Raw genomic sequence first — 27,088 nt, 5'->3', positions numbered from 1 at the left:
CTACTACTACTACTAATACCAATACTTCTACTACTACTACTAATAATAATAACACCACTACTACTACTACTACTACTAATAATAACAATACTACTATTAATAATAATAATAACACTACTACTACTAATAATAATAACACTACTACTACTACTAATACCAATACTTCTACTACTACTAATAATAATAACACTACTACTACTACTACTACTACTACTACTACTACTAATAATAATAACAATACTACTATTAATAATAATAATAACACTACTACTACTAATAATAATAACACTACTACTACTACTAATACCAATACTTCTACTACTACTAATAATAATAATAACAATACTACTATTAATAATAATAATAATACTACTACTACTACTTCTACTACTACTAATACCAATACTACTACTACTACTACTACTAATAATAATAACACTACTACTACTACTAATAATAATAATAACAATACTACTATTAATAATAATAAACACTACTACTACTACTACTACTAATAATAATAATAACAATACTACTATTAATAATAATAATAACACTACTACTACTACTACTACTACTACTACTAATAATAATACTACTACTACTACTACTTCTACTACTACTACCAATACTACTACTACTACTAATAATAATAATAACACTACTACTACTAATAATAATAATAACACTACTACTACTACTACTACTACTACTACTACTACTACTACTACTAATAATAACAATACTACTACTAATAATAATAATAACAATACTACTACTACTAATAATAATAACACTACTACTACTTCTACTTCTACTACTACTACTAATAATAATAACACTACTACTACTACTACTAATAATAATAATAATAACAATACTACTACTACTACTAATAATAATAACACTACTACTACTTCTACTTCTACTACTACTACTACTAATAATAAACACTACTACTACTACTACTACTAATAATAATAACACTACTACTACTACTACTACTACTACTACTACTACTACTACTACTACTACTAATAATAATAATACTACTACTAATAATAATAAACAATACTACTACTACTAATAATAATAACACTACTACTAATAATAATAACACTACTACTAATAATAACAACACTACTACTACTACTAATAATAACACTACTACTAATAATAACAACACTACTACTAATAATAACAACACTACTACTAATAATAATAACACTACTACTACTACTAATAATAATAATAACACTACTACTACTTCTACTTCTACTACTACTACTAATAATAATAACACTACTACTACTACTAATAATAATAATAACACTACTACTACTACTACTAATAATAATAATAATAACAATACTACTACTACTACTAATAATAATAACACTACTACTACTTCTACTTCTACTAATACTACTACTAATAATAATAACACTACTACTACTACTACTACTACTACTACTACTACTACTACTACTACTACTAATAATAAACACTACTACTACTTCTACTTCTACTAATAATAAAAAGTAAGTTACTGTTGTACTATGCAGATGTTATTATTCAGTTTCCCTCAGGCTGTGGCAGGCAAATACATATTTGAAAGCAAGAGGAGCCATTGCTCATTTGCCCATAGTTTTTCCTCTGGGTTTAATAAGTAAAAATGTTGAATAAATCTAGTTATTTCTGTGAATAATGAATCTATTGATAATGTAGATGAGTTTACATTGAACCTCCTGCTGTCCTACAATTTGCACTGCCAGGGAGGAATGTGTGTTCACCCGTTCCATTACATAATGATGTAACAATTCAACAACGAGTGGGAACAAACTGCAGTGACAGAACAGCTAGGACACGTCAATAAGACAAGGAGATACTGAGACACGCACACCCACACACACACACACAGTAACATACCTCCAGCACTTCTTCTTGATGATGTTACCCAATATGACTTCAGCTCTGGAAAGCAATGCCTGTCAGTATACTGTTCACTACATAGACGACCATCACTTTCTATAAGGGATGGATCGACATTTACAGAATGGGTACCAGGACCAAAATAGGGGAGGGTCGTGCTTTTTCAATTTCAGTCAAATTTCCACGTTGCCATGCAATACTTACAGGCCAAACAGTTTGTAAAACTGCATATCTAAGGCCCTGGTCTGGTAAACAGGAGACATATTCTCTGCTCTGCACTTCCTGTTTTAATTGTTATTTTGGGTACAGGGGAGAGTCACTTTGTTTATTTATTTTTAAGCGTTCAGTGAGGGTTTAGGTAAGAAATATTTTGCTGAAGGGAAGGCCATCCATTTTTATTGCAGAGATGTCTGATTGTACCCTTGTAATAGATAACGTTCACTGCCTTCCATTAAAAAATAAAAAATATAAAGAGGTTTATTATATCCCGACTCACTTTCCAGCAGCGTACACCTCCGCTGTGTCAAACAGGTTGACTCCACTCTCATACGCCATGGTCATCAGTTGCTCAGCCACCTGGGAAAACACAGAGGTCAAAGATATCACACTCAACACACACATCCTCATCATCGTCATCCTCGTCTTCTTCATTCTCATCCTTATCATCCTCCCCATCATCACATATCAGGTGTGTAGGAACCAGAGGTCAGCAGCCAGGATTTAACCCACCTATCTAAGAACAGCAAAATGCTTTTTTATTTTGGTGAAAAACCCTCTTTATGTCTGAGCTCTGGCTCTGCTCCTCCTCTCAGTTCCCCTCTCTGCCTTCTCTCTTCCAGGGTACTATAGATAGTGTTTCTAGTCTGGTTCTATAGCTGTCCCTATAGAGAGCTGAGCGGTTTCTCTCTCTAGTGTGTTTCAGTGTGTCAGCGCAGCAGGCTGAGGCAGTAGACTTTACAATGATTCACCCAGACTGCAGATCATACATCAACATGCTGAATTGTTCCCAGATTCAATTCCCTTTATTGAAATGGGGCTGTAAGTGAATTTTCTTAAATTTCCCTCTGTGCCGGTGTGTGAGCAAGGGTGTATCTGTCTCTTTGTGAGACTGGGAGTGTGAGTGTCTGTGTGTGTCTAACCCTCTCCCTATTTGAGTCGGAGAGGATTTTGGAGGCCTTGCTACTAACAGAGCTAAACCAATGTCCTCCCCTCTGTTGAGGATCTGTCTATCAACTCTCCTAAAATTATCTTTGCCACTGCGGCTAGAAATTAGGCAGGGATCCAAACCCTGGTGTGTGCATGAGTGCATGTGTACGTGCACACACACGCGTGTGTGTTTGTGTGTGTGTGTGTGTGTTGTTTGTGCGTGACAGGATGAGAAGAGAGAAAGAGAGGAAAAGAACTGAAACACTGAATGGCTGGTGACAACAGTCTGTCAATCAAAAGTAGTTGTGATGAAGGGAACTAGAGTAGGGACAATAGACTTAAATGAAAGACTGATTAATGGATGACTGACAGAGAGAGAGAGAGAGAGAGAGAGAGAGAGAGAAAAGAGAGAGAGAGAGAGAGAGAAAGAGAGAGAGAGAGTACAGACTCAGTGAGCATAGCCTTGCTATTGAGAAAGGCTGCCGTAGGCAGACATGGATCTCAAGAGAAGACAGGCTATGTGCACACTGCCCACAAAATGAGGTGGAAACTGAGCTGCATTTCTGTAGTGAGCCTGTAGCTCAGCCCCAGAGGCAAGGATATGCATATTCTTGGTATCATTTGAATGGAAACATTCTGAAGTTTGTGGAAATGTTAATTGAATGTAGGAGAATATAACACAGTAGATCTGGTGGAAGAAAAGAGAAAGAAAGAGTATACGTTTTCTGTTTATTGTTGTAGCATCATCTTTCACATGTACTAGAATAGCCACACAGTCAGATAGGATGCTGGAGATAATTTTGATGGATAACACAAGAGGGCATCTGTAGGTGTGGCAAAGTTTCAGACTGATAACTTCAGGAATTGGTGAGCTATATGACATTTAGCATGAAGTCACCCAGGTGTCCCACATAAGTTGCCCAAATGTGGCCGAATTGGTGAAATGACCTATAACTATATACAACAGTGCAAATAACTATATACAACATATCAAAAAGCAATTCTAACACACAAAAAAATATATAAAAATGTTTTAAAAAATATTAGAAACCCCCCCCCAAAAAACAGGGGTAGACCGTTCAGAAGCCCTCTACACAATATTTTGCTGCCTGTGCCATGTCCCATAGCAGGCTCTTTCTGATGTAAAGCAGAGGCAAACTGAACAACTGGTGCAGGTGATGGGGGACTTCATGTGACAAAGACCACAACGACGCCTCCATGCTTTGCTCTTTTGGCCCTGAGGCACGGTCATGCCTGCAGTAATGAACTGTGGCATATGAACACCACTGGAGGCAGGAGTAGAGCTGGCAGAGGTAGAGGGGGTAGAATGTGATGCAGTGGACTTTTTGCTATAGCCAGCAAGCTCCCGGATGAGCAGCTCCCTGAAGGCTTGCCATTTCCTTCTGCAGGATGAAGGAATTCACCACAGCAATGTCAATGAAATGGTAAAACAATGTCTTGTACCATTTCTTTGTCTTATGTAGAACATTGTAGTACCCTATCAGTGCGCTTTTTGTAGTCCTTGATGGCTGCAGGAATGGGGACATTTTTGGTGGTCCATGCCCCAGTAGCACCCTTCACACGCCTGACGACGTGATCTCCACTGAAGGACTTGTGGATACTGGAGCACATGACTACCTCTCTGGTATCCATCCACTTCACAAACAGCAGGCCATCTCCACTGGAGCCCATGACCACCTCTCTGGTATCCATCCACTTCACAAACAGCAGGCCATCTCCACTGGAGCACATGACTACCTCTCTGGTATCCATCCACTTCACAAACAGCAGGCAATCTCCACTGGAGCACATGACCACCTCTCTGGTATCCATCCACTTCACAAACAGCAGGCCATCTCTACTGGAGCACATGACTACCTCTCTGGTATCCATCCACTTCACAAACAGCAGGCCATCTTCACGGACCCATCACATGGTACCCCGCTCAGCCCGTTTAGGCATGTCATTTACCTTGGTCTTCGGAAAGCCCACTCTGTTGGTCCGAATGGTGCCACAAGCCCACACCTCCAGCTTCCTCAGGTCTGCAAGCAGGGTAGGGCTTGTGTAAAAGTTGTCCACAAATAGTTTGTAGCCCTTCCTCAGCAGTTGAAGAACCAATAACTCCATTACAGTCATAGCTAAGTCCTTTACCAGTCGCACAAGTGCTCTTCCCCTCGTAGACAAAAAATATGCATGTGTATGCACACACAGAATCAGCCAAAACAAACAGCTTGTAACCCCATTTAGTTGGTTTGTTACACATGTATTGTTTTAGCCCAATTCTGGCCTTTGGGCTACCATCCTTTCATCTATGGACAACTTCTGGGTGGGCTGAAAATGGATCTTGCAGGCCTCAACCAAGCTGGCGTAGAGAGGTTTGACTTTGCAGAGCCTGTCAAACCTTGCGGTGCCTCTGCTCCTGTCATTCTCCTCATCAACTTCTGGGTCACAGATGTGAAGCGCCCGTGAGATATTTAAAAACCTTGTAGAGGACATGACAGTGGGGGGGGGATGTTTTCCAGTAATCCTTTAGGGTTTTTAACTTCACCAGCCCCATGTAAATTCCCAGTGAAGAGTAGCAGAAAAGGTCTGACATGGAAATGGGCTTCCATGCCTCTTTCTTTCCTGCTTGCTTCCTAGCCCCATACTTGTTAGTATTACACACCATGGAATCAACAACTGCCGGGGTGAAAAACAGTTGAAAAAGTTGCATGGGGCTGTATTTTGAGGTCATGTCCAGCTGAGGTCCTGGTGGCCTTTTTGGTCTGAATTTTGGATGACGTGGCTCCACATCCTTCTCCAGCACAGAGTGCCATTGCCCCTCTATACCTCTCTGCCAGCAGGTTCCACACTTCCCTTCCTCCGCTTCTTACTGTCTTCACACCTCTAGATGGACGGGTAGGTGTGGAGCCTGGAGACAGCAGGAGTCCAGCTGGATGAACCCGCTTCAGTGGGGGATGGGCACCTTGGCACCGGGGCCTCCCAGTCAGAGTCGCTATCACTGTGAAAGAAAACATAAAAAAATATGTGTATTGTATGAGCCTTTTATCATCACATAAAATAAACAGATATGTATTGTATAGAGCAGAGGGAAGAGTCACTGTTCTGCCTCATTATTATTTGACCATGCTGGTCATTTATGAACATTTGAACATCTTGGCCATGTTCTGTTATAATCTCCACCCGGCACAGCCAGAAGAGGACTGGCCACCCCACATAGCCTGGTTCCTCTCTAGGTTTCTTCCTAGGTTTTGGCCTTTCTAGGGAGTTTTTCCTAGCCACCGTGCTTCTACACCTGCATTGCTTGCTGTTTGGGGTTTTAGGCTGGGTTCTGTACAGCACTTTGAGATATCAGCTGATGTACGAAGGGCTATATAAATACATTTGATTTGGTCACTAAGGTTCCATTCAACTCCGGCCATTGTTGTGGGCCTGCCCTCCTCCCAACATCACCCAATGGGTATGTCATATGGAAATGGAGAGGAGTAGCAGGCACAGTGGCCATGTGTATGTTTGCTGTTCTACTCCAAAAAATGGAAAATATATATATATACACACACTCACACATATATACACACACCCCAAAAGGAACCCACACACACACACACTCTATAGCCAATGTGTACATTACACATATCACACATTTCATTGCAAAATGCAAAAAAAAAAAATATATATATTTTTTTTTTTGCAAAAAATAAATATATATATATTTATATTTCATAAAACGGCATTAGCACTTACCAGTCCAGAAGTACGTCCTGTCCCTGCAGAAACAGCTCCTCAATGTTTGAATCATAACTGTGTTCACTCATAGATTCCTCAAACAAAAAATCTGTCTCTTCTATAATCTGGTGCAAATCTGTATACTTAGACTTAGACTTTGCTTTTCCTGATTTATATGCTTTTGATGTCTTCAATGAAATTATTGAAAAAACACTTTCAAAAATACTGCTTCCAATATACTACTTTCCCAAACACTGCTGTGCGTAACAAGCGTGACTGCAACGAATCTGCAGTCAATGGTGAGAATGGAGTTCGTTACGCGTGCGTTTACAAACAAGGAATGGTGGTCCAACCCAAAACCCATTACATACTGGCGTTTACCTCAGCTCATTGGCTATCTACCCAGCTAGATTTCAAGAAGATCAGTGGTCATTGGGCAGAAATACAGTCAATCAGCGAATCTTCGCTAAAATTATTGGTGCGCAATGAAGTCATTGCTCGTTGTCTTCAAACCAGTCCACATCGGTCAATACTCCCCGCAAAAAAAACAATATTTTTGGTTGTGTTGCAAACATCCAGAGGTTTGCACTGAAATCAACTATGACTAGATAAACGATTGTTTACTGTGTGTAATTACGTTGAATGCTCCCTAAAAAGTTGAAAGAGATGGAATTCACGACACAAATGGTTTACAAAATGTTTCGTTTTAGGCTCTAAAAATGGATTTTATCAGAGAAAACGGCACTTCATCACTGGGACCCTCAGGAAGAGAAATAAGAGCAAGATATCAGAATGTAAGTCATAATTTTACCTTCAGATGTGAATGTGTCATGCGGAGAATGTTTTTGTTGTTGATTGCTTTCTCTCAAACAAAAGCATGGTATTTGTTCTCTGTAATAGCTATTTTAAATCGGAAAACATAGTTTGATGACCAAGATCCTAATCTTTTGAAGGATGTAAGACACTTGCATTTTCAAGAATGTTTAATGTTACGACGTTGTATTTTTAGTTATCACTCTGAAATTTCCCCTGATGTTGATCCCTGTACGGGGATCGCAGCCATAACAGGTTTTAACCTCCTGTCCAATGTATGACCATAGAGACACATATTTCCCTCAGATTACACAGATCCACAAAGAATTTGAAAACAAACCCAATTTTGATAAACTCATATCCACTGGGTGAAATTCCACTGTGTGCCATCACAGCAGCAAGATTTGTGACCTGTTGCCACGAGAAAAGGGCAACCAGTGAAGAACAAACACCATTGTAAATACAACCCATTTTTATGCTTATTTATTTCCCCTTGTGTACCCTTAACCATTTGTACATCGTTACAACACTGTATATACGTAATATGACATTTGTAATGTCTTTATTGTTTTGAAACTTCTGTGTGTGTAATGTTTATTGTTAATTTTGATTGTTTATTTCACTTTTGTATATTATATACCTCACTTGCTATGGCAATGTTACAGTTTTTCTCAATTGCTAAAACACTAAAACCCATTGGCTGAACAAAGTTCTCAATTGCTAAAACACTAAAACCCATTGGCTGAACAAAGTTCTCAATTGCTAAAACACTAAAACCCATTGGCTGAACAAAGTTCTCAGTTGCTAAAACACTAAAACCCATTGGCTGAACAAAGTTCTCAGTTGCTAAAACACTAAAACCCATTGGCTGAACAAAGTTCTCAGTTGCCTGGACTCATTTAGCTAATAATGCAGTCTGTTGTCAATACCTTAAACCATTTCACATAGTAAAACACAATTTGCAGATCTCACTTAGACTTTTCAGCAAAACTCTAAACACATTCTTATTCTCAAAACACATTCTGCACTCTAATGCACGTCATCCATAATGGTAAACACAAGTGGCAACAATCAAATACAAATAGAGAACATATATCATTGATTGAACACAACCACGCAAAAGTGATGTAACCTGTTTCAAATGATGCGACACAACCAATATAAGCCAGTTCAGAGAGCAAACAGGTTGTTGAAGGTGGGAAGGAGAAAGTCTGAGAATGGATAGAAGAAACAATGTGAGAGGATGAGGATGAGGACGAGGATGAGGACGAGTGAGAATGCGAGGTGGGCGACGAGGAGGAAGAGGAGGAGGAGGACAAGAAAGAGGAAGAGGAGGACGAAGAGGAAGAGGCAGACAAAGAGTGGAAATATCTAATGAAATTCGAGCAACAGTTAAAGACCATGTTCTTGCCCATGGACTGACAATGAGGGAAGCAGGACTTAGAGTGCAACCCAATTTGAGCCGATGTTCTGTGTCCACCATAGTAAGGACATTCAGAGAAGAGAACAGGTACAGGATACTACTGTATTTTTGTAATTGCAAATTTACTGTACTACACTATATGCAGCTGTTTCAATAGACATTTGTAAAGTTAGTTTTTCTCAGTCGCTTTGGTGCATTTCTTAGATCAAAAGTGCAATTCTTGAAACTACTTGTACAAATTCCAAATCATCTAGTCACTTGTGCACATCATTAAAGCAATTTTTTATTCCTTTGAGCAAATTGCAATTGATAATGTACAAGTGTCAGCTTTTTTCTACATGATCAATTGCTCATGTCATGTTGATCAAAATATAGTAGATGGTTCTCTGTTGAGTAGTCTTACCCCTCAAAACATCTAGGCATTAGTTCCTTGCATAAGCCATTACATGCAAAATTGTTGAACTATTTGTCATAAACTGTCAAGCATAGTTTTACACATTTCTATTAGACCTTTTGTACAAAAACGTGAATTGATGAATCGTGCAGGTGAAATTGACCCTCACTCATGAAGGAATGTAAAGTATTAGTTCAACCAACAATCAACCAGTTGTCTAAATTGCATAAAAGTGCATCTCATGAAGAATCAATTGGCAAGCATATATAGACAGACCACAACACAGAGTTGCAATTTTCAAAAAATGGATGGACCAGGAAACGAACAACAGCCAAGAGGAGGAAGAAGAGGAGCAAGGATGTGTGGAAGGCAAAACACAGGAAGAGGCAGAAGAGGACATAGGCACATATCTGATGACATAAGGGCCACTATTGTAGACCATGTTGTCAATCATGGCCTTACAATGGCTGAGGCGGGTCGAAGGGTGCAGCCGAATATTGGGAGATCAACCGTGTCCTCAATAGTTCAAACGTTTTGAAGAGAGAACAGGTATGTCCACCAATGTACAGTGCACTGTTACTGTATATAAGCAGTATACTGTATACTTCCTACAATGCTTCATATTACAGTAGTCCACTTGTATTTCACAGCATACAGAAATATACTCTATACAGATACATACTGCACCTTACATGCACCCAACTGTATGTTTTACAGTAAAATGTGTGTTTGCATAGTTTTTGTCTATGTGAAAGTGTGCGATGCATCACTGCATTTTTCCCCACATAGGACTGCAAGATTACCTCAAACCGGTGGCAGAGGACGCCTTTTCACACCTCAACAGGAGGAGGCTATTTGCACCATGGTCCGAGCAAACAAATGCCATGAGACTCAGGGAAATACAAAGGACCATTATAGAAGACAACGATGTCTTTGAAAACATCCATACGTTTAGCATCTCAACCATCGACAGGGTGCTGCATAGAAACCAGATGAGTATGAAACAGCTGTACCGTGTACCATTCCAAAGGAATGAGGACAGAGTTAAGGAGCTACGGTACCAGTATGTACAGGTAAAACATATATCTATGTAACTACTTTACAGCAACATTTTATAGTGATACATAGTACAGTAAGCATAAACTGCACACATTTCCATTGCTGTGGAAGGAACATGCAATATATGTATATTTTATGTCACTCTACCTCACCAAAACAAATTCAACTGTGTGTTCTGGGATATAGTGTATAATGGAGTTGGAATCAAGTGAACCCTCTCACAACTTTGTATACGTGGATGAGGCTGGCTTCAACCTGACCAAATGCAGAAGGCGGGGTCGGAATATCATCGGTCACAGAGCTACTGTGGATTTGCCAGGCCAACGGGGAGGAAATATTACCATGTGTGCTGCTATTTCGGTGCATGGTGTCCTAACCCATATTCCCCTTATAGGGCCATACAACACCCAGCATCTACTCAACTTTTTAGAGACTCTCTACAGGGCTCTCATCCCTGATGACGAGAGGGGTCTGTTTAGAGAGGATTTGCCAAAGTATGTGGTCATTTGTGATAATGTGAGTTTCCATCGATCAAACATCATAAGGCAATGGTTTGTGACCCACCCGAGGATGCTCGTAGAATTCCTCCCACCTTATTCACCATTCCTTAACCCAATTGAGGAGTTATTTTCAGCATGGAGGTGGAAGGTGTACGATCGTCAGCCACACACACAGATGACCCTGCTGGCTGCAATGGATGCAGCATATCTGAGGACATCACAGTAGATGTCTGCAGAGGATGGATAAGGCATTCCAAAAGATAAGGATAAGGCATTCCATTCTTTCCACGTTGCATTGGAAGGGAAAATATCCGGTGTGATGTGGATGAGAATATGTGGGCTGACAGATAGGAACATCTGGATGTGTAGAGACAGCACAACAGTGCTGTGGGCAAAGTTGTGCCTTAGGGGTGGTTTCCTGTGTTTCTTTCGAATTTAGTTTTTTTTCATTTGTGCCCCTTGGGTTGTCCAGTCTCTTTCAATCAATAACCCACGTACAGTAATATGTAAATAGTACTGTTGAAATTGATATATGCAATAGAAGTGCAGCCTTGTGCATTTTCAATACAGTAGCTGTCATCCAAACTGTAGCCTAAGTTTACATCAGGTAATACTGTCAAAGTACACAGTTACATTGACAACATGCCTAAACATTTTGACGACCTTGTTCGTGAACAATGACTCAATGACTTATCATTCTGATGACACTGACATGATCATTGGCATGAATATTTACTTTTGAGAGATGTACTAAGGATTTTTAGTGACTGACTAGCGTTAGAAACATATCTATATCTATTGTATATTGCAATTTGTACAAATTGTTCTGAGAAATGCACTTATTATTTTGCACATGTTAGGGATGATATGAAAAATGCACCAAAGCGACTGAGAAAAACTGTAACTGTATGTGTTGTCGTGTCTTTGGCTATGCTGGATTAAGTGATATGACATGCTATTCTATAAAATAATTTCTCCGTAATTAATATTACCTGTGTAACGGCTTTCTACTGGTGAAGGAGAGTCGGACCAAACTGCAGCGTGTAGATTTCGATCCATGTTTAATAAAACAACTTAACACGAATCAACACACAAACTCAACAAAACAATAAACGAAACGAAAACCGAAAACAGCCTATACATGTGTCTACAAACCTCTAACAAGGACATCAAGACACACAGGACAATCACCCACAATACAACCAAAGAATATGGCTGCCTAAATATGGTTCCCAATCAGAGACAACGGTAAACACCTGCCTCTGATTGAGAACCACTTCAGACAGCCATAGACTCTCCCAGAACACCCCACTAAGCTACAATCCCACTAAGCTACACACCACATACCAAAACTCATGTCACACCCTGGCCTGACCAAAACATAAAGAAAAACACAAAATACTTCGACCAGGGCGTGACAACCTGATTGAGCCTATCATGTAAATGTAATTAACTAGAGAGTCGGGCACCACTAAATAATATTTATAGAGCTGTTATCTTCCGAATAAACTCTTTAAGACCTAATATTCTATCAATAGCAGTCAAAATTAATCGTCATCTTAATTCAGTCTCATCTGAAAGTTGTAAATTCTTGGTCATCTGCACGAACCCTGGCTAACAAGTTGAACCAGCAATACAAAATTGGGTTTAATTATTTATTTACTAAATACCTAACTAATTACCCAGAATTACACATACACATAATTAAATCATAACTTTATTACAAATGACGTCATAAAGGAAAATGTCCCTAGCGGGCGGAATAGATATGACAGCTTGTTACACAAAAGAAAAGGGTCTGGGTTAGAGTGAAAGAGCGGGAAGACTGAGGGACAAAGGGAGAAGCTGTGCTATCGTAAATACAGTATCTTATGCATTCTAAATTACCGCCCATTTGGAAAAGGAAAATGCAATAAATATTTACTCTGAGCTGCGCTTCGGTAGGCTGGTGGTAGATGGAGGGCCGTGTTGCCCAACCGAGTCCTTTGTTCTTTTGAAGAATGTCTCTGCTGGTAAATTGAATACATTGTAGTAACGTTGTTGTGTGGTAGACGGGATACTCTGTCTGTTCCTTCCTAACCCTCGTTTGCAGCGGCTGTTGCTAATTCAATGGCTAGGATGTATCACTTCTGTAGTGAATAAGAGTTCAATGAATATAAGTTCAAAGTTCATAACATTCGCAACCAAAGCTCACGCTGATTTTGGCTTCGTTCTGTAGTTATTATCTGAACCATTCTGACATCGGACCGTCGTCCTCACATCCTCGGAACAGGAGGTTATATTGTCGTCAAGGGCTTATATAGGAAGGGAGAGGAGGGCGTGTTTGAAAAGTTTTATAGCCCATGTCCCTTCACAGGGGCAGGCCACTGATTGAGCAGAGCCCTATCTTATTATCATTGATGAGAATGTCTCAGATGACAACCGACCTGACATCATATTCATTAAGTACCACCGCATATGTTCCATTGGTCGGATTACCAGAATATTGTTAATTTCCCCCCCACCTTCTGATGTTCCCAGAATCTCTATGTTAACCAAGGGTTTGCAAATGTCACATCAGTAGGGTAGAGAGAGGAAAAAAGGGGGAAGAGGTATTTATGACTGTCATAAACCTACCCCCAAGGCAACGTCATGACAGTATTGTACTGCATGAATATGTTTTGTAACTGCACAATTACTTTTTGTAGAATTGCAGGGCTGCCACATGCAGGTGGGAGCAAGAGGCCGTTATAGCTGGCATGGTCCTTCAAGATAATGCAACACGACTCAGAGAAATCTAGGAACGAGTGATACAAGACAACACGAATCGACAGTGTGAGCATTTCCACAATTGACCGTATCAGAAGCCTAATTGTACTCCACAGTAGAGCACTGTCTCTGTACGACTTACAAAATCCTACATACAGTATATTGTATTTCTACACAGACAATATTTGACTTGGAATCCTTGGACAGACCCCATGAGTTCATCTCTGTCAGTGAAGCAGGCTTCAATCTAACAAAGAGGAGAAGGAGAGGCCGAAACATGATTGGACAGCGGGCCATTGTTGAAGTCCCTGGTCAACGAGATGTCACAATCTGTGCTGCTATCAGCAACCATGGTGTTCTACATCACCATGTTACACTCGGGCCATATAACACCCAGCACCTTCTAAGATGTATTGCCAATCTAAGAGATATTTTATTTGAGCAGCAGGTTCAAGAGCAGCAGGGTCAAGAGCTAGATGAGAATCCCATTCCCACCTATGTGATAGTGTGGGACAATGTCAGTTTCCACCGAGCTGCTCAGGTAAGGGAATGGTTTAACATCAATGGGCAGTTTATGAACTTCTACCTCCTTCCATACTCGCCTTTCCTGAATCCGATTGAGGAGTTTTTCTCCTCTTGGAGATGGAAAGTGTATGATAGACAACCATACACCAGAGTAAATCTGCTGCAAGCCATGGATTTAGCCTGTGGTGATATAGCTGAGGAATCATGTCAGGGCTGGATACGGCACACAAGAGGCTTCTTCCCCCGTTGCCTCAGGAGGGACAATATTGCTTGTGGATCCGCCAGAAGTGCCAGTCGGCCAGGATCTGCCAGTAGTGCCAGTCGGCCAGGATCCGCCAGTGTGCCAGGATCCGCCAGTCAGCCAGGATCCGCCAGTCTGCCAGGATCCGCCAGAAGTGCCAGTCAGCCAGGATCCGCCAGTCAGCCAGGATCCGCCAGTCAGCCAGGATCTGCCAGATCCTCCAGTCAGCCAGGATCCGCCAGTCAGCCAGGATCTGCCAGAACCGCTAGTCAGCCAGGATCCGCCAGTCAGCCAGGATCCGCCAGTCAGCCAGGATCTGCCAGAACCGCTAGTCAGCCAGGATCCGCCAGTCAGCCAGGATCCGCCAGTCAGCCAGGATCTGCCAGATCCGCTTGTCAGCCAGGATACGTCAGTCAGCCAGGATCCGCCAGTCAGCCAGGATCTGCCAGATCCGCCAGTCAGCCAGGATCCGCCAGTCAGCCAGGATCTGCCAGAACCGCTAGTCAGCCAGGATCCGCCAGTCAGCCAGGATCCGCCAGTCAGCCAGGATCTGCCAGATCCGCTTGTCAGCCAGGATACGTCAGTCAGCCAGGATCCGCCAGTCAGCCAGGATCTGCCAGATCCGCCAGTCAGCCAGGATCTGCCAGTCAGCCAGGATCTGCCAGATCTGCCAGTCAGCCAGGATCCGCTAGTCAGCCAGGATCCGCCAGTCAGCCAGGATCCGCCAGTCAGCCAGGATCTGCCAGATCCGCTTGTCAGCCAGGATACGTCAGTCAGCCAGGATCCGCCAGTCAGCCAGGATCTGCCAGATCCGCCAGTCAGCCAGGATCTGCCAGTCAGCCAGGATCTGCCAGATCTGCCAGTCAGCCAGGATCCGCCAGTCAGCCAGGATCCGCCAGTCAGCCAGGATCCGCCAGTCAGCCAGGATCTGCCAGAACCGCTAGTCAGCCAGGATCCGCCAGTCAGCCAGGATCTGCCAGTCAGCCAGGATCTGCCGGAACCACCAGCCAGCCAGGATCTGGTAGATCCATCAACCTGCCTGAGCTTCCTCTCACTCCTGAGCTTCCTCTCACTCCTGAGCTTCCTCTCACTCCTGAGCTTTCTCTCACTCTCGAGCTTTCTCTCACTCTCGAGCTTTCTCTCACTCTCGAGCTTTCTCTCACTCCCGAGCTTCCCCTCAGTCCCGAGCTGCCGATGAAGTGCTCTGGCCTGACCCAGCCCAAAGACAAGAAGTAGCACATTGATCACATGTTTACTCCTTTGATTTTTGTCCCTTTTAGTATTGTATACTGTAGTACAGTGCATTGTAGGCTGTATACTGTACAATGGACACATTGTATGGCCCTGAACATTGTGCTTTCCATTTATTAACAGTACTGACTGCTCAATAGATTTTTGACTGGTTGCAGGTTCATATCAACAAAGAACGAGAATTACAGTATCACAGAGACAAAGGACAAGTTTGTGAGATTTAGGGTACAGTACTGTAAAAATAGGGGTACAAGGAGGAGGAAGAACAAAAAACAAAATTGCAAAGAGCAAAGCAGAGTAGTAATTTCTGATCAATTTTGAGCTACTATGATAGAACATGATTTTGTTCATCAAAAGACAATGACGGAAAAATATGAATATTTTTTTAGATTAAAAATGTACTTCTCCCTGAGAATTGTATGTTTTGAACAATGTGTTTTCAATTTTTCAGTGTATTGTTAACTGACTGCTTGAGAGTGTATATCATGCTTTCAGGAAATGGGGCGAGGTTTCAGAAATGGTGTTTTAGCAATTGAGAAAAACTGTAACATGTTTCCCATGCCAATAAAGCCCCTTGAATTGAATTGAGAGACAAAGAGAGAGTGACAGAGAGAGACAAAGAGAGCGAGAGAGAGAGAGAGCGAGAGAGAAAGAGAGAGAGAGTGACAGAGAGAGAGTGACAGAGAGACAGAGAGAGAGAGACAGAGAAAAAGAGAGTGACAGAGAGAAAGAGAGAGTGACAGAGAGAGACAGTGACAGAGAGAGAGAGAGAGACAGAGAGACAGAGAAACAGAGAGAGAGAGACAGAGAGAGAGAGAGAGACAGAGAGACAGAGAAACAGAGAGAGAGAGAGAGAGAGAGAGTGAGAGAGAGTGAGGTGATGTGAAGTGAGAGAGAGAGAGAGAGAGAGAGAGAGAGAGAAAGAGAAAGAGAGAGAGAGAGAGAGAGAGAGTGAGAGAGAGAGTGAGGTGATGTGAAGTGAGAGAGAGAGAGAGAGAGAGAGAGAGAGAGAGAGAGAGAAAGAGAGAGAGAGAGAGAGAGGGGGAGAGAGAGAGAGAGAGAGAGAGGAGAGAGAGAGAGAGAGAAAGAGCGAGAGAGAGGAGAGAAAGAGAGAGAGAGAGGTGATGTGAAGTGAGAGAGAGAGAGAGAGAGAGAGAGAGAAAGAGAGAGAGAGAGAGAGAGACAGAGAGAGACAGAGAGAGAGTGAGGTGATGTGAAGGATTTGTACAATGCATAACAAGGCTATTGAACCTGATATTGGTGTCTGTCTTTATTCCTTTATCCAACATATCATACAGAAACACCATGGTTGTGAGGTCTGGGTTCCGCTCACGAACCAAGAATTCACAAAATGGGACAAACATCAAATTGAGATTCTGCAAAAGATATCCTCAGTGTACAACATAAAACACCAAATAATGCATGCAGAGCAGAATTAAGCCGATACACGCTAATGATCAAAATCCAGAAAAGAGCCGTTAAATTCTATAACCACCTAAAAGGAAGAGATTCCCAAACCTTCTATAACAAAGCCATCACCTACAGAGAGATGCACCTGGAGAAGTATCCCCTAAGCAAGCTGGTCCTGGGGCTCTGTTCACAAACACAAACAGACTACACAGAGCCCCCTGCTCCACAACAGGTGCTGTGTGTGTTCATATACTCTGAAGGAGATGAGGTGTTGGAGCTGCTGTGAGACTTTCCTACTACACCACTCAAAACTATTTTAAATCACAAAAGTTGTGCCTGTGTTTGTGTGTTGTGTGTGTAATCTGACCAACTCTTCTAAATAGGGTACTCATTCAAAATGGCTGCCTGTATTTATTTATATTTATTTATATATTAATGTCAACCTGGGTATCTCTCAAACTACTAGCTTATTTTGATTATACATCTGACTACCTGACCCTACCATTCACTGCCCCATCTAGATGGAACCCAAACAACAGACAATATCAGTACCAATTCGGGAAAATAATCAAAACCAACACACTAATGATCAGAGACTCCCATACCTCTACCATAACCTCATCAAAACCAACACACTAATGATCAGAGACTCCCCTACCTCCACCATAACCTCATCAAAACCAACACACTAATGATCAGAGACTCCCATACCTCTACCATAACCTCATCAAAATCAACAAACTAATGATGAGAGACTCCCATACCTCCACCATAACCTCATCAAAACCAACACACTAATGATCAGAGACTCCCATACCTCCACCATAACCTCACTATATAACATGACATTAGAAGAAAGACAACCGCTAAATTCTAATCCGTAACCTCTAACCCTTAACCCCTAACCCCTAACAAGCCATAGCCAAATGAGGGAAACACAAACACATAACCATAGAACCAGCAGACAACGTCTCCAAGATAATAATCATGGATAACCAGCAGACAAAGTCCAAGATAATAGTCATGGATAACCAGCAGACAACGTCTCCAAGATAATAATCATGGATAACCACCAGACAAAGTCCAAGATAATAATCATGGATAACCAGCAGAAAACGTCTCCAAGATAATAATCATGGATAACCAGCAGACAAAGTCCAAGATAATAATCATGGATTTATTTATTTATTTATTTTTTATTTCACCTTTATTTAACCAGGTAGGCTAGTTGAGAACAAGTTCTCATTTGCAACTGCGACCTGGCCAAGATAAAGCATAGCAGTGTGAACAGACAACACAGATCCGCCAGTCAGCCATGGAATAAACAATTAACAAGTCAATAATACAGTAGAAAAAAAAATGGGCAGTCTATATACAATGTGTGCAAAAGGCATGAGGAGGTAGGCGAATAATACAATTTTGCAGATTAACACTGGGGTGATAAATGATCAGATGGTCATGTACAGGTAGAGATATTGGTGTGCAAAAGAGCAGAAAAGTAAATAAAAAAAATAATTAAAAAAACAGTATAAAAACAGTATGGGAATGAGGTAGGTGAAAATGGGTGGGCTATTTACCAATAGACTATGTACAGCTGCAGCGATCGGTTAGCTGCTCGGATAGCTGATGTTTGAAGTTGGTGAGGGAGATAAAAGTCTCCAACTTCAGCGATTTTTGCAGTTCGTTCCAGTCACAGGCAGCAGAGTACTGGAACGAAAGGCGGCCAAATGAGGTGTTGGCTTTAGGGATGATCAGTGAGATACACCTGCTGGAGCGTGTGCTACGGATGGGTGTTGCCATCGTGACCAGTGAACTGAGATAAGGCGGAGCTTTACCTAGCATGGACTTGTAGATGACCTGGAGCCAGTGGGTCTGGCGACGAATATGTAGCGAGGGCCAGCCGACTAGAGCATACAAGTCGCAGTGGTGGGTGGTATAAGGTGCTTTGGTGACAAAACGGATGGCACTATGATAGACTGCATCCAGTTTGCTGAGTAGAGTGTTGGAAGCCATTTTGTAGATGACATCGCCGAAATCGAGGATCGGTAGGATAGTCAGTTTTACTAGGGTAAGCTTGGCGGCGTGAGTGAAGGAGGCTTTGTTGCGGAATAGAAAGCCGACTCTTGATTTGATTTTCGATTGGAGATGTTTGATGTGAGTCTGGAAGGAGAGTTTGCAGTCTAGACAGACACCTATGGTACTTATAGATGTCCACATATTCAAGGTCGGAACCATCCAGGGTGGTGATGCTAGTCGGGCATGCGGGTGCAGGCAGCGATCGGTTGAAAAGCATGCATTTGGTTTTACTCGCGTTTAAGAGCAGTTGGAGGCCACGGAAGGAGTGCTGTATGGCATTGAAGCTTGTTTGGAGGTTAGATAGCACAGTGTCCAATGACGGGCCGAAAGTATATAGAATGGTGTCATCTGCGTAGAGGTGGATCAGGGAATCGCCCGCAGCAAGAGCAACATCATTGATATATACAGAGAAAAGAGTCGGGCCGAGAATTGAACCCTGTGGCACCCCCATAGAGACTGCCAGAGGACCGGACAGCATGCCCTCCGATTTGACACACTGAACTCTGTCTGCAAAGTAGTTGGTGAACCAGGCAAGGCAGTCATCCGAGAAACCGAGGCTATTGAGTCTGCCGATAAGAATATGGTGATTGACAGAGTCGAAAGCCTTGGCGAGGTCGATGAAGACGGCTGCACAGTACTGTCTTTTATCGATGGCGGTAATGATATCGTTTAGTACCTTGAGCGTGGCTGAGGTGCACCCGTGACCGGCTCGGAAACCAGATTGCACAGCGGAGAAGGTACGGTGGGATTCGAGATGGTCAGTGACCTGTTTGTTGACTTGGCTTTCGAAGACCTTAGATAGGCAGGGCAGGATGGATATAGGTCTATAGCAGTTTGGGTCCAGGGTGTCTCCAGAGGGGGATGACTGCGGCAGCTTTCCAATCCTTGGGGATCTCAGACGATATGAAAGAGAGGTTGAACAGGCTGGTAATAGGGGTTGCGACAATGGCGGCAGATAGTTTCAGAAATAGAGGGTCCAGATTGTCAAGCCCAGCTGATTTGTACGGGTCTAGGTTTTGCAGCTCTTTCAGAACATCTGCTATCTGGATTTGGGTAAAGGAGAACCTGGAGAGGCTTGGGCGAGGAGCTGCGGGGGGCGGAGCTGTTGGCCGAGGTTGGAGTAGCCAGGCGGAAGGCATGGCCAGCCGTTGAGAAGTGCTTATTGAAGCTTTCGATAATCGTGGTTTTATCGGTGGAGACCGTGTTACCTAGCCTCAGTGCAGTGGGCAGCTGGGAGGAGGTGCTCTTGTTCTCCATGGACTTCACAGTGTCCCAGAACTTTTTGGAGTTGGAGCTACAGGATGCAAACTTCTGCCTGAAGAAGCTGGCCTTAGCTTTCCTGACTGACTGCGTGTATTGGTTCCTGACTTCCCTGAACAGTTGCATATCACGGGGGCTATTTGATGCTATTGCAGTCCGCCACAGGATGTTTTTGTGCTGGTCGAGGGCAGTCAGGTCTGGAGTGAACCAAGGGCTGTATCTGTTCTTGGTTCTGCATTTTTTGAACGGAGCATGCTTATCTAAAATGGTGAGGAAGTTACTTTTAAAGAATGACCAGGCATCCTCAACTGACGGGTTGAGGTCAATATCCTTCCAGGATACCCGGGCCAGGTCGATTAGAAAGGCCTGCTCACAGAAGTGTTTTAGGGAGCGTTTGACAGTGATGAGGGGTGGTTGTTTGACTGCGGCTCCGTGGCGGATACAGGCAATGAGGCAGTGATCGCTGAGATCCTGGTTGAAGACAGCGGAGGTGTATTTGGAGGGCCAGTTGGTCAGGATGACGTCTATGAGGGTGCCCTTGTTTACAGAGTTAGGGTTGTACCTGGTGGGTTCCTTGATGATTTGAGTGAGATTGAGGGCATCTAGCTTACATTGTAGGACTGCCGGGGTGTTAAGCATATCCCAGTTTAGGTCACCTAACAGAACAAACTCTGAAGCTAGATGGGGGCGATCAATTCACAAATGGTGTCCAGGGCACAGCTGGGAGCTGAGGGTGGCCGGTAGCAGGCGGCAACAGTGAGAGACTTATTTCTGGAGAGGGTAATTTTCAAAATTAGTAGTTCGAACTGTTTGGGTATGGACCTGGAAAGTATGACATTACTTTGCAGGCTATCTCTGCAGTAGACTGCAACTCCGCCCCTTTGGTAGTTCTATCTTGACGGAAGATGTTATAGTTGGGTATGGAAATCTCTGAATTTTTGGTGGCCTTCCTGAGCCAGGATTCAGACACGGCAAGGACATCAGGGTTAGCAGAGTGTGCTAAAGCAGTGAGTAAAACAAACTTAGGGAGGAGGCTTCTGATGTTGACATGCATAAAACCAAGGCTTTTTCGATCACAGAAGTCAACAAATGAGGGTACCTGGGGACATGCAGGGCCTGGGTTTACCTCCACATCACCCGCGGAACAGAGAAGGAGTAGTATGAGGGTGCGGCTAAAGGCTATCAAAACTGGTCGCCTAGAGCGTTGGGGGCAGAGGATAAGAGGAGCAGGTTTCTGGGCATGGTAGAATATATTCAGGGCATAATGCGCAGACAGGGGTATGGTGGGGTGCGGGTACAGCGGAGGTAAGCCCAGGCACTGGGTGATGATGAGACAGGTTGTATCTCTGGACATGCTGGTTGTAATGGGTGAGGTCACCGCATGTGTGGGAGGTGGGACAAAGGAGGTAACAGGGGTATGCAGAGTGGGTCTAGGGGCTCCATTGTGAACTAAAACAATTATAACTAACCTGAACAACAGTATACAAGGCATATTGACATCTGAGAGAGACATACAGCGAGGCATACAGTAATCACAGGTGTTGAATTTGGAAAGCTAGCTAAAAACAGTAGGCGAGGCTAATCCGCTAGCACAACAAACAGCAGGTAAAATGGCGTTGACTAGGCAACGGGGCCGACAGGTAAGACAAACAAGCAGAAAGGAGTACCGTGATTAATGGACAGTCCAGCGTGCGTCAGCTATGTAGCCAAGAGATCAGTGTCCAGTGGGCAGCGGTGGATGGGCAGGGGGGCTGGGCTGGCGAGTGTTATCCAGGTTTTTAAAAAAAACTAACAATGACTAACTAGCTTGTAGCTAGTTAGCTGGTTAGCGTCTGGAGGTTCTTGAGTGTGTCATAAAAATAAAAATAAGAGTAAAAGTAATAGCGATTCCGTATCACATTGGGATAACCAGCAGACAATGTCTCCAAGATAATAATCATGGATAACCACCAGACAAAGTCCAATATAATAATCATGGATAACCAGCAGACAAAGTCCAAGATAATAATCATGGATAACCAGCAGACAAAGTCTCCAAGATAATAATCATGGATAACCAGCAGACAAAGTCCAAGATAATAATCATGGATAACCAGCAGACAACGTCTCCAAGATAATAATCATGGATAACCAGCAGACAACATCTCCAAGATAATAATCATGGATAACCAGCAGACAACGTCTCCAAGATAATAATCATGGATAACCAGCAGACAAAGTCCAAGATAATAATCATGGATAACCAGCAGACAACGTCTCCAAGATAATAATCATGGATAACCAGCAGACAAAGTCCAAGATAATAATCATGGATAACCAGCAGACAACGTCTCCAAGATAATAATCATGGATAACCAGCAGACAACGTCTCCAAGATAATAATCATGGATAACCAGCAGACAAAGTCCAAGATAATAATCATGGATAACCAGCAGACAAAGTCCAAGATAATAATCATGGATAACCATCAGACAAAGTCTCCAAGATAATAATCACGGATAACCAGCAGACAACGTCTCCAAGATAATAATCATGGATAACCAGCAGACAAAGTCCAAGATAATAATCATGGATAACCAGCAGACAACGTCTCCAAGATAATAATCATGGATAACCAGCAGACAAAGTCTCCAAGATAATAATCATGGATAACCAGCAGACAAAGTCCAACATAATAATCATGGATAACCAGCAGACAACGTCTCCAAGATAATAATCATGGATAACCAGCAGACAAAGTCCAATATAATAATCATGGATAACCAGCAGACAACGTCTCCAAGATAATAATCATGGATAACCACCAGACAAAGTCCAAGATAATAATCATGGATAACCAGCAGACAAAGTCCAAGATAATAATCATGGATAACCAGCAGACAAAGTCCAAGACAATAATCATGGATAACCAGCAGACAAAGTCTCCAAGATAATAATCATGGATAACCAGCAGACAAAGTCCAAGATAATAATCATGGATAACCAGCAGACAACGTCTCCAAGATAATAATCATGGATAACCAGCAGACAAAGTCCAATATAATAATCATGGATAACCAGCAGACAACGTCTCCAAGATAATAACCATGGATAACCAGCAGACAAAGTCCAAGATAATAATCATGGATAACCAGCAGACAACATCTCCAAGATAATAATCATGGATAACCAGCAGACAAAGTCCAAGATAATAATCATGGATAACCAGCAGACAAAGTCCAAGATAATAATCATAGATAACCAGCAGACAAAGTCCAAGATAATAATCATGGATAACCAACAGACAACGTCTCCAAGATAATAATCATGGATAACCAGCAGACAAAGTCCAAGATAATAATCATGGATAACCAGCAGACAACGTCTCCAAGATAATAATCATGGATAACCACCAGACAAAGTCCAAGATAATAATCATGGATAACCAGCAGACAAAGTCCAAGATAATAATCATGGATAACCAGCAGACAAAGTCTCCAAGATAATAATCATGGATAACCAGCAGACAAAGTCCAAGATAATAATCATGAATAACCAGCAGACAACGTCTCCAAGATAATAATCATGGATAACCAGCAGACAAAGTCCAAGATAATAATCATGGATAACCAGCAGACAACGTCTCCAAGATAATAATCATGGATAACCACCAGACAAAGTCCAAGATAATAATCATGGATAACCAGCAGACAAAGTCTCCAAGATAATAATCATGGATAACCATCAGACAAAGTCTCCAAGATAATAATCACGGATAACCAACAGACAACGTCTCCAAGATAATAATCATGGATAACCAGCAGACAAAGTCCAAGATAATAATCATGGATAACCAGCAGACAAAGTCCAAGATAATAATCATGGATAACCATCAGACAAAGTCTCCAAGATAATAATCACGGATAACCAGCAGACAACGTCTCCAAGATAATAATCATGGATAACCAGCAGACAAAGTCCAAGATAATAATCATGGATAACCAGCAGACAACGTCTCCAAGATAATAATCATGGATAACCAGCAGACAAAGTCCAAGATAATAATCATGGATAACCAGCAGACAAAGTCCAAGATAATTATCATGGATAACCAGCAGACAAAGTCTCCAAGATAATAATCATGGATAACCAGCAGACAAAGTCTCCAAGATAATAATCGTGGATAACCAGCAGACAAAGTCCAAGATAATAATCATGGATAACCAGCAGACAAAGTCCAAGATAATAATCATGGATAACCAGCAGACAACGTCTCCAAGATAATAATCATGGATAACCACCAGACAAAGTCCAATATAATAATCATGGATAACCAGCAGACAAAGTCCAAGATAATAATCATGGATAACCAGCAGACAAAGTCTCCAAGATAATAATCATGGATAACCAGCAGACAAAGTCCAAGATAATAATCATGAATAACCAGCAGACAACGTCTCCAAGATAATAATCATGGATAACCAGCAGACAAAGTCCAAGATAATAATCATGGATAACCAGCAGACAACATCTCCAAGATAATAATCGTGGATAACCACCAGACAAAGTCCAAGATAATAATCATGGATAACCAGCAGACAAAGTCTCCAAGATAATAATCATGGACAACCATCAGACAAAGTCTCCAAGATAATAATCACGGATAACCAACAGACAACGTCTCCAAGATAATAATCATGGATAACCAGCAGACAAAGTCCAAGATAATAATCATGGATAACCAGCAGACAAAGTCCAAGATAATAATCATGGATAACCATCAGACAAAGTCTCCAAGATAATAATCACGGATAACCAGCAGACAACGTCTCCAAGATAATAATCATGGATAACCAGCAGACAAAGTCCAACATAATAATCATGGATAACCAGCAGACAACGTCTCCAAGATAATAATCATGGATAACCAGCAGACAAAGTCCAAGATAATAATCATGGATAACCAGCAGACAAAGTCCAAGATAATTATCATGGATAACCAGCAGACAAAGTCTCCAAGATAATAATCATGGATAACCAGCAGACAAAGTCTCCAAGATAATAATCATGGATAACCAGCAGACAAAGTCCAAGATAATAATCATGAATAACCAGCAGACAAAGTCCAAGATAATAATCATGGATAACCAGCAGACAACGTCTCCAAGATAATAATCATGGATAACCAGCAGACAAAGTCCAAGATAATAATCATGGAAAACCAGCAGACAAAGTCTCCCAGATAATAATAATGGAAAACCAGCAGACAAAGTCTCCAAGATAATAATAATGGAAACCAGCAGTACCTCTTTGAACCGAACAAATAATAGCAGACCTCTATGGAAATAAATGCATTGTAGACAAAAGGGAATATCTAGATGGACCAGACCCACCCAGAGACTCGTCTATCTCCTCTCTAAGATCCACCAAGCACCAGATACCTGGACAGTCCCTTTTGAAGTCCTGAAAGGGAAGACTGATTGTGTCAGACTGTGGGAGTGAGTCCTCACCAGCAGTTGAATTAATTGACTACTTCCTCAAGCCCATCTCACAAAGGCACCCCAGTCACATACCACTTCATAGAGTCCACACCATTCCAGTCCCAGCACATGCATACTTATTCACCAACATAGACATCTCATCAGTCTTGGCAGCTGTCGACTCTGGAGAAATCCTGATCCAGAGAGATCATACTCACACCTCCTACAGCTGATGATGATTTCACATTCAATTACCAACACGACCTACAGATTGGTGGGACAGCGATGGGTAAGACGTTCTCTCTGGCTTATGACATTTATATGGCAGACTGGGAGTTGACAGCCTTGACTAAATGCCCATTGTTTTATAGATGATACCTGGATGATATCTTCAGGGTGTTGGAACATGATCTGGTACACTTTTCAACGTTCATTGACATTTTCAACAACCATCATCCTATCATAACAGTCAAATATGCCATCCTCCCTCATCAACACAATCAATTAATTGGACACAACAGTCTTTTTTTCCATGTACTGGCACACACATAGTCTCCCTACACACAAAACTATACTTCAAGGACAGACACACACACAGTCTCCCTACACACAAAACTATACTTCAAGGACAGACACACACATAGTCTCCCTACACACAAAACTATACTTCAAGGACAGACACACACATAGTCTCCCTACACACAAAACTATACTTCAAGGACAGACACACACATAGTCTCCCTACACACAAAACTATACTTCAAGGACAGACACACACATAGTCTCCCTACACACAAAACTATACTTCAAGGACAGACACACACATAGTCTCCCTACACACAAAACTATACTTCAAGGACAGACACACACATAGTCTCCCTACACACAAAACTATACTTCAAGGACAGACACACACACACCCTACTCCACAAATCCAGCTAACCACCCCAAGCATCATACATTCACTGGCATTGTCAAGTATCAACTCATCCCATTCCATAGACTGTGTACACAACAGATATACTTTCATTCAGCCACACAGACCCTCTTTGGTGCACTGGGGAAGAGGGGATACTCAAAGACGTCATTGAGGTATACAAAGGCGAACACTATGGCAGGCCTTAC

General features: G+C 42.0%; 1 protein-coding gene across 2 annotated transcripts in view; it reads right to left on the bottom strand.

Annotated features, from left to right (window-relative positions):
- The window catches only part of LOC115124049 (voltage-gated potassium channel subunit beta-1), a 322,712-nt gene that overhangs the window by 60,135 nt on the left and 235,489 nt on the right, over window positions 1-27,088 (bottom strand). For both annotated transcript variants that reach the window (XM_065024229.1, XM_065024230.1), the window contains exons 4-5: window positions 2,429-2,508; window positions 1,930-1,974 (exon numbers count right to left, since the gene is read on the bottom strand). In XM_065024229.1, coding sequence (XP_064880301.1) covers window positions 1,930-1,974; window positions 2,429-2,508 — 125 coding nt within the window. The remainder of the gene's footprint in view (window positions 1-1,929; window positions 1,975-2,428; window positions 2,509-27,088) is intronic.

Source organism: Oncorhynchus nerka, linkage group LG11 (assembly GCF_034236695.1).
Source record: "Oncorhynchus nerka isolate Pitt River linkage group LG11, Oner_Uvic_2.0, whole genome shotgun sequence".
In the NCBI taxonomy this organism is placed as follows: domain Eukaryota; kingdom Metazoa; phylum Chordata; class Actinopteri; order Salmoniformes; family Salmonidae; genus Oncorhynchus; species Oncorhynchus nerka.
This window is presented reverse-complemented; position numbering and strand designations above follow the sequence as displayed.